Consider the following 10,221-nt stretch of genomic DNA (forward strand, 5'->3'; position numbering starts at 1 on the left):
AATCTTCATAATAACTCCATGAATTAGGTACCATTATTTTATAAGTAGGAAAATTAAGCTAAGACTTTGTTCAAAGACACAACTAGCAAGTCAATGGGCAAAGATTTAAACCCAGGCAATGTAATTCCAGAAACTGTGTTTAACCAACAAACTAAACTGTCTGTATCTTAAAGAACCAATTTATATAAGATTGGCAAACAACACAGCACATAGCAAACTGGAGATCAAACAATCTGAGCTACAGACATGAAATTATGCATGGTAACTGGCTGACTCAAATAAGTATCATGTGCCAAATGGTGTGACTATATAAAAATGCCAAATCTAGTGATTTTGTACTTATTGGGAAGACTGAAAAACCACCATCACCTTTCTCCTCATAAAAAAATGCCTGAAATATGAATTAGTATTTTAGAACAATCTCATTTGATTGGAAGGTGGCAGAGCAGGGACTGGATCTAGAAGCGCAAGGCAGAGGTAGCCAATGTTTACTAGAGCCCCATGTCATTGTCTACAAGGGATATTTATTTGTTAAGACATCAAACATTTCTGCTAGGAGATTAACCGGATTCACTATATTTGCATAAAGCACACTGCCACTCTTATCTCAATTCTAAAAGGAGCTTAACTCACTTAATGTCTGTAGCATTTAAGACAAAGTGTTTACTGTGCCCAAAGCTGGAATTCTTATTCCAATTCTGCCTGGCAAGTCAGAGGGATATTTTACACAGCAAGCCACAGTATACTCTCTACTGAATACCACAGGAACTTCTAAGAAGCAGGAAAGGTTGTCTCTGATCCATTTACCTCTCTTGGGGAAGAGTAAATAAGAAAGGCCACTGATCTTTCACCCAGATTAAAACAATGTATACAAATTTATCCCCTCTACCCAATTCAACCTGTTTTTAACTTCTATTTAAACTTCACAATTTTTCATATTGCACAAACTCCTTGGTCGAAGCTAGCAAAGAGAGATTCTATTTACTGAGAAGTTCTCAATTCAGTATTAGACACTAGAAAATAAACTGCTTTAAAATCTATAATAAGTAACAAATCAAAACCTGTACTTGTTTTGATTTGTCATAAATCAGCTTAAATAAGTACAGATTTAAAAAAAAATTATGTTCTAGAAACACTACTGATAAACCAAGTAGCTGTCAAGGCAGAATAGGCAAGTAATTATGGTACCATTAGTGTAGCTTTTGCCTGACCTGCTGTGTGACCTGGAGCTAATCTCTTTGCCACTTTATGCTTTTCATTCCTATCAGTGATAGAGAATTAACTACTATATATCTCAGCAGACTAGTGAGTAGATTAAATTATTAAGCAAAACGCTTCGGGCAAAAGTCATATGAATGTTAAATATTCTGATTTACAAGCACTCATTATCCTAGCACTCCTGTGGGGTTTAGGAAGTTATCACGATTTCATAGATGAGTAAACAGGCACAGGGGTAAAGTCACATGGCAGAGCTCTACTTACTTAGTCCCTGTGGGAAGGGAATAATAGACACCTTTAGCAATCATAAACTTTCTTGGCACATCCTACACAATCTTTAATACGTTCAATCCTCTTTTCCCCCTTTCTTTTTTCTTTGTATCTTTAAGATGTTGCATCTGTTAACATGCTGTCAATGGAACAAAGACAGTTCTAAGGTAACAACAAGGCCAGACTAAGTGAAGAGCAATAGTTCTGTGTGCACTGGCAAGAAGAGTCACAGAAAGATACCGTTACTCTCAAAATAAAATCTGTATATAATAGTATTTTAAGGTTTCATGTCCACCACCACATAATCCAACCACAGGAATTAAGAAACAAGGTTTGCTGTGAAAACACTGAAAATTAAAAGGCCACTGCCAGACCTTCCTGTTGGTGTGCCCCCTCCAAATTCTCTGCAACTGTATGTTCACCCTCTGGGCTTTAATTAGCAACTATGCAGAAAGAAAAAACAAATCCCACAAGACTGAAGAATAACAAGTAGCAATAGGAAGGGCTCAAGAAGGCCAAATAAGGGCAAAAATACTACTCGTGTGTAATAGCAATAGAAAAGAAGCATAGATTTCTCTGTTCCTAAGGCTGCTTGCTGTATTGCTTACCCGACTCCGAAGATAGTCAGCCAGGTTTCGGCGAGTGAAATTAGCTGCTGCCGTGGGAGACAGTTCATAACCTGGTACAAGAGATACATACTTGTTGTCAACAGTTCAAAAGTGAAACTGAAAGTTGCTCAGTCGTGTCCGATTCTTTGCAACCCCATGGACTATACAGTCCTTGGAATTCTCCAGGCCAGAATACTGCAATGTGGGAGACCTGGGTTTGATCCCTGGCTTGGGAAGATCCCCTGGAGAAGGGAAAGACTACTGGAGTGGGTAGCCTTTGTCAACAGTTGGGAAATAGCTAGTTAGTACCAGCAGTGATTGCTGGGCATAAAACAGAACCAAGGTAACTATTCTACAGTGAGACTGAATTCATCCTCCTGATTAAGCTATTCATTCAGCAACAGACTGTGGTTTCCTCTACAGAAGGAAAGAGGTACACATATACACAGATGTTTTATATATATATATATATGTATATATATGAAAGAGGTCTTGAGATGATAATGTTTTTAGTTTACTTTAAAAAGATAGTGGGAAAGAGAGGCTGGAAATTAGAATAGCCTCAGTCATACTTTATAAGGTTTTCTTTTTTTAAAGTGAAGTAATTTTATTAAGAAGTGTAATATGATTTTCAAAAGCACAAGCCACAGGGAAAAAATTGGTTCTATCGCTGTCTGTAACATTTTAAAAACAGAGGCTTCCAGCATAAAACCTCTAAATAAAGTTGTAATGCCAAGCAAAGTACAGCCCAGAGGAATGGCATCAGATGTGCCTTAGTAACACACTCTGGACATCAACACTCCAGCATAAAATGGGGCTAGTGTCAACAATCACGAGAATGACCCCAACTCAGCAGACCCACAAGAAAATGCCAGTTTGGAGAGATTGCATGTGATTATTTCCTACAACACTCACGATACCAGCGTCACATCAGGTAAGATGTAGATTAAAATTCTAACAAATATTTATTGAACAGCGATTATGTTTCAGAGCTTACACTAGGTGCTTTCACATATATTACTGAATTTCATCCTTACAAGTCTATTAGTTCATGTTAAACTATAATGAAAACAACTCTGAACAAGCAGGAATACTTGTCAATTATCTATCTAACTCTCTAAACAGTGCTAAGGATTTCACCATTATCTTAAAAGGCAGAAAAGTCTGATGCCTGACCATGTGCATATAGATTTTCTTTCTTTCCCTTATTTTGGCTCAGTTATTGAGTCCCTTGGACTGAAGGAGATCCAACCAGTCCATCCTAAAGGAGATCAGTCCTGGGTGTTCATTGGAAGGACTGATGTTGAAGCTGAGACTCCAATACTTTGGCCACCTGATGTGAAGAGATGACTCATTTGAAAAGACCCTGATGCTGGGAGGGATTGAGGGCAGGAGGAGAAGGGAACGACAGAGGAAGAGATGGCTGGATGGCATCACCGACTCAATTGACATGAGTTTGAGTAAACTCCGGGAGTTGGTGGACAGAGAGGCCTGGCGTGCTGCAGTCCATGGGGTCGCAAAGAGTCAGACACGACTGAGCTACTGAACTGAACTGACTGAATTTTAAATGCACAAGCTCTATTGTGTAGGGTTACATACACAAAATACATTCGATAGGTAACTTAAGGAGTTTTAAGGGCAATTTTAACCATATACAATTTGTGTTTTATGCATTGACTTTAGACCCTGAGAGTTATGTAACAGAAACTCTCTTGTTTATCACTCCGCCCTCTCCTGGGCCAGGAGAGGGAAGTATTGCTCTATCAACTGTACTTCAGAAATACTGGGATCCTTCATGGGGGCCATGTAGACAACAAGTAGTCATTAAAAATAATTACTAAAGTATTTTACACATGGCACTGTGCTCAGTGTTATGTGGCAGCCTGAATAGGAGGGGAATTTGGGGGAGAAAAGATACATGTACACGTATCGCTGAAGCCCTCCACTGTTGCACCTGAAACTATCACAATATTGTTAGCTGGTTATATCCCATTAGGAAATAAAAAGTTTAAAAAAAAAGGATTCTAAACTTGCTTAAGCCTAAATACTACGTACTTTAGGTTTCTTAACAGCAGGAACTGAGCCTTATTCATCTTTGAATTCTCTGTGATACTAGGCAGAAGGCTTAACGTGGATGAGGCCCTCAAAAACATGTAATAGAACTGAATGCATGATGCTACGCTTACCACCTAAAAAACTATACAAATGGATCATACCCAGCCATTTTACACATACAATTATATTAAAATTAAGCTCCTTAATTTATACTAGTTCTATGTATAACAGTATTATTACACTGTGAAGTAAGTAACTGGAAGGAAGGTTCTTTTCTGCTGAAGCATCACTATAAACTTCCCTGGATCAAAGGGCTAGTGGCTAGTACTATTTCACAGGAAGGCTTTCCCAGTGGATAAGAGTTTATTAGCCCCAGAGAGTTCACGAAATATCTCACAAAAATTCTAATTATCTCCCTAGACAAGAACCTACCAGAGAGGCAAGGCAGAAGTCTTTTATGACACAGTAAATCTCCTATAATTACACAGAGTCTAAAGTTTACAAAGCATTTTCATACATACTATTCATTAATATTAGTATAACAATACCATTTATTTGCTTTTTGACTACGCTGCACAGCTTGTGGGATCTTAGTTCCCCAACAAGGGATCAAACCAATCCCCTCTACAATGAAGTACAGAATCCCAACCACCGGACTGCCAGGGAATTCCCAATAATGCCATTTTAGCGATAAGGAAAGTAAAGGTCCAGAGAGGCTAAGTGATTTGTCACATAAAAAAACAGTATAACCAAGTTTAACTTAGGTCTTTTAGTTCTGAGATTTCGTACATACTGTAGCTCAAGTCACATTCTCTAACACTTAAAAATCTTATATCATCATGCTCATTTTTCAAGATGGGGTTATTTTTATCTCCCATGTATCAGTGTTATAATAGTTCTCTTTTATGCTCTGGGATTTTTGTAGAAAATCCTTAGGACCAGAAGGAAGATCTAACTAAGGCTTTAAAAATAGTAAGACTCAAATAAAAATAAGAGCGCATGTACAGAACTGCCAGTATAGAATATTCTTTCAGTACACTTTAAAGACAAAACCACCAGAGCCACATTCTAAGTATTACCCACCATTTCGCATCTTATAGAGCTGCACATTTTTCTGAATATATTCTGCAAACTGTACAGTGTCTCCAGCCTCTCCAACACACAGGAGTAAGATTTTTTCACTCATCTTAAACATCTTGTCATGATCTGCTCAAAGAAAAAACACACAGTGTTAGAAATTACCTTAGCAGAAAATTATTCTTATTACATGGCAACTACAAACAGGTTTATCAATTACCATATTGAATTTTATGAATAACTTTTATGAAGACTTTGATGGGCAACTGTATCAATTACTTTCTTTCACTTGCCAGGTTAAATTCATTTGCATATTTTATTAATATCAATTTCAGGTGGAGAATATGTGTAAAAGTTGGTAACTGAAAATACACATAAAAACATTAAGGCACTTGAAATGCAATGAACAACTGAAAAAACTGAAGGAATCAAGCCAGTGGCCATTGTCTTTAGGCTCAGGATTCCAAAGCCCTGAAATGTCTCTAGAAATATGAATGTAAATTATTATATAAACAAAAGCATATATGAAAAGAATCAATGCTGCAATTAAGAAACCATCTCAAGGAAAAACAAAAAATCAACTAAGGCTATAAATCACCTAAAAAAGTAAACCAACTCCATTTACAAAGCAAAGAGAAAGTTACAATGAGTGCCAAAGCAAAAATCCTAACAAATATTGCACTAAGCTATTTAAAAATACCTCAAAAATCCCAATACTCTAATCTTATCTAGCTGAACCAGACACATTCAGATTAAACAGATAAATAAATACTCAGATAGAAATTAGTGCCCAAGGAAGAAAACTCTATATTCAGTCCGTAGCTTCAGAAAAAAGCTAAATCTCCCTATCTTACTCTCACTTTCACTTTTCATTTTTCAAATAGTGCTGAATAATCTTCGCTGGGAGACATGCTTCCTGTTTGAAAGCTTTTGAAACGTCAAATCTCTTAACAGGATTTAAAAAACAAATGCTATAGTCAAATACTTTACAAGTATTTGAGAACTGGAGATACCAGTAATAAGGATTCCTAGACTTTAGAGGGGAAGTGCACACAAAATGTGCCTGTAGTATCAAGCTGCCTTGAAACTTCTAGATTCAAACACTTTTATTTGTTAAAGGCTACAGGAGATTTAAAGACTATGACTTTAAAGATTTAAAGACTGTTTATGAAAGAAAAAATTCACATATAGATAAATCATCTATGCAAAGAAAAAGAACCAAAAGAGTATTAGATGCCGCTAGCATCTGAGTTCCTGCAGTTGCAGAAGTATGGGCAATTTTTATTTCTTTCATTATGCTTATGAATATTTCCTATAATATTTATACTTCATATGCATCATTTTTGTAAGAAAATACTACTTAATATGTTTATTGTCATAATGAGAAAAAAAGCTTCATATCAGGGCGGGGGGAGGCCTGTTTACAAAGAATTTATGTTATACTTAGAAGAAATGCTAAATTTTAACAGTAAACTCTTCAACTGTTCAATTTTGAAATAAACTTAATTCAAGGCCAAAATTGTGTTTTTTAAACATGCATTGTATAGTGATTGGTGAAGGGGGTATCAAAAAGAAAGCAAGATGCTAATGACTCCCTAAATCATGCAGGACGGGCTATGTAGCTCAAGGCAATTTCTCATCCTTAAAAAAGAACATACAAGACCCACATGCAGGAAACAAGTGGACAACAAAATAAGCAAGGTAAGCATACAATACTCTAGACGGAACCCAGGAGATTTTCGGAGTCTGGGCTGAGCAAGCCTAGTTGAGCTCAAGTCTGAGCAAATTATCTGCCCTTTCTAAGCCAGTTTCCGGTATGTAAGATGAAGATACTGTCACCTACCCCTGCCTAACTCATAGGTGGGGAAAACTGTACAACATTATCATACTCAGTGTGAGACGATGTGGTTCAGCTTACACATGCTACAGGAATTTGGGGGGTAAAAAGAGCAATCTGTGTGAGCTGAGACACTGTGAGAAATTTAAAAGCAATTCTACACAGGCCAGAAGATAAGAGAAATGAAATGGGGCATATAACCAGACTGAAATATTGTGCCACTTTAACAAGCAAGCAATCTCTGGGAAACATCTTCTCTATAGTATCAAAATATCTTACAGCAACAAACCTAAAAACTGATTGGAAGCGTCACTCTCATTTTATACCAGAAGAATAATGAATCTCAAAAGGTTAATTCATTTTCAGCCTACCCTATATAGTTTCTTTATGAAATGAAAGGAAGGAAAAGGTCCTTATACAATTCCAAAGCTTCTATCATAAACATTTTTATATCTGAAAACACTATAGGGAAAATTAGAGCTAAATACAATTATTTTCAACCATTTTTAAAGAACTAATTCAAATTCATCTTCCTTCTATACCACAGTGATTTCTCTGAATACCATAAGGATTTATTTTGAAACCATTAATTTAAAAGCTAACCTAATACTCACTGGTGATACTTCTTTTTATCATACAAAATCATCTTGTGATATTTATTTCCTGGTTTTCTTAATGTCTTAGACCCCTTTATGGATTATACCAAATACACTGCATACCCTGTAACACCTAAAAGCACTGTGTATGTAAGTAGGCTTAAAACACATTCTATTTTTTGAAGTGGCTTCATATATATTATTGTGAAGAAACAGAACACCTATAAATGTACTGAATTTGTTACTGCTAAAGTACTTCATGCTAAACTCACCTGCATGTCAAAGGCCTTAGTATTCAAAATAATGAACAGATTTACCCTTAAAAAACAAATTGACTCCTTTGGAAAACATGGTTTACAAGTAAAACTTCTACAAACTAATCATGGAATTTCATAAAGTAATTTGACTTAAGGAACACAATCCACACCATAAATGTTTAACAGTTTGATAATTTTCCTTTCCTTAAGCCAAGAATGAACTGTTACCTGCCCTCAAAGCATAGAGATCTCGTAGATCTCTTCTTCCTCTGGAGTAGATAAAAACAATCTCTGCTTTCTCTGCACTACCTGAGAAGTTTGAATGTACTTTTCATATGCAGCATCATTTTCTAGCTTGTGTTATAATTCTTTGTACATATATCTGAATCCCTTATTAAACTGCAACTTCTAAGATAAGGGCCACATCTTATTTTTCTCTGCATCCCTTCAGCACCTAGCACTATAACAGACATATAGGTGTCCCAAACTATTTGTCAAATGAACATTAAATCATCTGGGCCAACAGATAATACTTTTTCAAAAGTAGGATATCTATGAATCGTGAAAACACACTCTTAAGATTCCGCAGACAAGCAACCAAAATCTTTTAAAAATATGGAGTCAAACTGCACACGTCTGAACCTGGGTTCTGTCAGCTGAGGCCTTAAGCAAGTTTCTTAACCTCTATGCCTCCGAACTGTCAATGTGACAGCATCCATTTCAAAAGGTTAAATGAATTAATGTAAACTGCTTAAAATAACACATATACAAGCGCTCAGTATGTTTACTACCAGGTATCTGTCATAGTGTTAAACATCTGCACAAAACTTTATCAACTCAATCCTCTCAACAAGTTTTGAGGTTGGTGTTACTAACCCTGATTTAGCAGATGAGGAAACTTGGGCACTGAGAAATAACTTGTGCAAAGTCATAAAGCAAATGAGTGACGGGGCTCCAGTTTCCTAACTCCACTAGCTACTTAAATACAAGGAAAACTAGGAAGCCAGTGCCCTGAAAAAGAAGGATCAGAGCTAAGACTAGGGAAGATACAGGCAGTGGAAGGGAAATGGCAGGTTTCTAGTCCCACAATCTCTCCCCAGGATCCCACCTTATGCTGTCACAATCTAACCTCTTCAGCACTGACAAGAAGAAATTTATCAGAAACTAGGGGGTCTAGGAATCCTGGAGGCGGCCTGGCACTTCAACACTTAAACTGAGTTCCCTTAAGCAACTCTCGCCTAGCAAGTATTCAGCTAAAGCTGAAGCACAGTACTGACCCAGGAACCCTGGGAGGAGCCAAAGTCAAGGCCCTAAGCCTGTCTGCCTGTCTCCTAATTCTAAAACTACGCAAGAGCTGACCAGGGCAGTCGCGGTTCCAGGCCCAAGACCTCCCCGGTACTCACCCAACCTCCCACGAACTCCTCCCGGCTGTCCCTATACCCAGGCCCGGCCTGGCCTCCCCTGCTTCCTCTCACCATCCTTCATCTGGACAATATTGCTAGCAGCCACCCGGTCGGAGGCGACAAGGACATAGTCGGGACCCTGGATGCCGATGAGGTACTCCATGGTAGCAGGAGGCCGGGGACTGCAGGTTCAATCGAGCGCGGGGCTGGCCGGCTTCTCTGCCTCACGGGTGAGACAGCACCTCCGAGCAGAGCTCCGCGCGTCGCAGGCCCCGCGACAGTCCCGGCTACCGGCGCTCCCGTATGACGCACAACTGTCGCGAGAGTTTGGAAAGTGGGGGTGGTGGTTGGTGCGTTAAACGCTGTTCTCGGCTTCTGGCCTGTTCAGGTCTCTTGCGATCCCGGCAGTACCGGGTACTTGCCTTACGTAATCTTACGTAATACCCAGTTTCTTTATTTATAATTGGGAGTTTAAAACTCGCTTGAGGAGGAAATCACGCGCTGTATACAAAGTGCCGAGCACATACGTCTGCCAAAAGGTGTGCGTCTTTAGCTGGCAATTTCCCTTCGGTTCTCGGCAAAATATCTCCTGAAACCCCTTTCCTGCAAGCTAGATTAGAGAAAAATAAACTTGAAATTTGAAAGGAGCCCTTTTTACAGGTTTCATAATTGTAAAATATGACTGAATTAAAGATCTAAATATGAAGACAAATAATAAAAGGTGTGTTTATGTTCTTCCAACCTCAAATTATATGTAGTTGCTACCTCTGATAACAGTGATTTAAAGGGAGTACTTTCACTTTTTATTTTATACACATCTATATTATTTGAATGTTTCACAGTGCTCAGGTATTGCTCGTATGTTAATAGGAAAAAGTACAGCCATCCCTTTACATGTTT

The 10,221-nt window shown here is 38.0% G+C and overlaps 1 protein-coding gene across 1 annotated transcript in view; it reads right to left on the reverse strand.

Annotated features, from left to right (window-relative positions):
• Window positions 1-9,588, reverse strand: part of PSMB2 (proteasome 20S subunit beta 2) — a 34,462-nt gene extending 24,874 nt beyond the window's left edge. The window contains exons 1-3 of the mRNA XM_004001790.5: window positions 9,394-9,588; window positions 5,235-5,357; window positions 2,097-2,167 (exon numbers count right to left, since the gene is read on the reverse strand). Of these exons, the coding sequence (XP_004001839.1) occupies window positions 2,097-2,167; window positions 5,235-5,357; window positions 9,394-9,484 (285 nt within the window). The 5' untranslated portion in view covers window positions 9,485-9,588. The remainder of the gene's footprint in view (window positions 1-2,096; window positions 2,168-5,234; window positions 5,358-9,393) is intronic.
• Between the last annotated feature and the right edge of the window lie 633 nt (window positions 9,589-10,221).

The sequence above is a fragment of the Ovis aries genome, chromosome 1, assembly GCF_016772045.2.
Source record: "Ovis aries strain OAR_USU_Benz2616 breed Rambouillet chromosome 1, ARS-UI_Ramb_v3.0, whole genome shotgun sequence".
Lineage (NCBI taxonomy): Eukaryota > Metazoa > Chordata > Mammalia > Artiodactyla > Bovidae > Ovis > Ovis aries.